The sequence below is a fragment of the Penaeus monodon genome, chromosome 27 (genome assembly GCF_015228065.2).
Source record: "Penaeus monodon isolate SGIC_2016 chromosome 27, NSTDA_Pmon_1, whole genome shotgun sequence".
NCBI classification, from domain to species: Eukaryota; Metazoa; Arthropoda; class Malacostraca; order Decapoda; family Penaeidae; genus Penaeus; species Penaeus monodon.
Window position 1 is genome coordinate 29,235,899 of NC_051412.1, and position 1,017 is coordinate 29,236,915.

The 1,017-nt window shown below is 45.1% G+C and overlaps 1 protein-coding gene across 1 annotated transcript in view; it reads left to right on the forward strand.

The window, feature by feature from the left end:
- Positions 1-808, forward strand: part of LOC119590389 — a 1,790-nt gene extending 982 nt beyond the window's left edge. Inside the window, exons 3-4 of the mRNA XM_037939059.1 lie at positions 64-120; positions 324-808. Of these exons, the coding sequence (XP_037794987.1) occupies positions 64-120; positions 324-703 (437 nt within the window). The 3' untranslated portion in view covers positions 704-808. The remainder of the gene's footprint in view (positions 1-63; positions 121-323) is intronic.
- The last annotated feature ends 209 nt before the right edge of the window (positions 809-1,017 follow it).

Here is a 1,017-nt window from a genome sequence, read left to right on the forward strand (position 1 = left end):
GTATTGCAAACGGTGATTCACCCCAAGGAATTCCTTGTTGGTCATGCATAGATATGTCTCTATTACAGAACTGGGCTAAAGAACAGGACATCGGCGGCCGCACGCTTGACCAGTGTGGGGGTAAGTGAGGCAGATACCTGAGGTTTGTCATTTTTATAGATATTGGAAATGAAACACTTAGATATTGGTAAGGATATTGGTCATAAGACGGCTACGTGGTTACTTTAAAAAGTCTATAACTCCTATCTAATTCTTAATGTTATCAAGAGAAAGAGAGAGAGATGTCCTTTTGGTGCTATATTCCCTACTCCTTTTCCCAAAAGGCAGCTCAGCACTAGGAATCTTCAACTTCCTGACGTTCATCGTGTACGCCTTCTCGCTCCTGGCGTCGCTGGTGGCGGTGGCAACGGGGAACATGGCCAACACCCTCTCTGGGACCTTCCTCGCGGGACTCCTCAACCTCCTGGGGAACGGGGGGGGAGGGAGGTCCATCCGGAGCGTCTGGAAGGGTGGGAAGTCCGGGGACCCTTATATGAAGGAGCTGCACCGGGCCCTGGAGCATGATCTGGGCTCGGGACTCGTCGCCGCCCTCCTGCACCTGTCGGGCGGGCGGGAGGGCGCCAGCCCCTGCCTGCCTCCGATCTCTAACTTGGCTTCGGTGTCCACAAGGGAAGCTCTGGCGAGAATCAGCGGCGTTCAGTGAAATAGATTCAGTAGAGCAAAGGTACTGATTAATGAAAATAATTGAAAACTAATCTTTCTAAACTTTGTAAAATGTTAATGTAAATAATAAAAGTATAAATTGTTCGATAATTTCTATCAAATTTCATGATTCAGCAATTTTCTAAGGCATTCATTTTAGTGTCTCAACATAAGGAAAATTCAAAGCATATTTATGCAGTGACAGAAAAAGGAATATGTATAACGAAATCTACACACCTTACAAATATAGTATGTATTGAAAGGTTTATAGCGCTTAACTGAACATGTTTGTAACGTTCACCTAATAAATACATA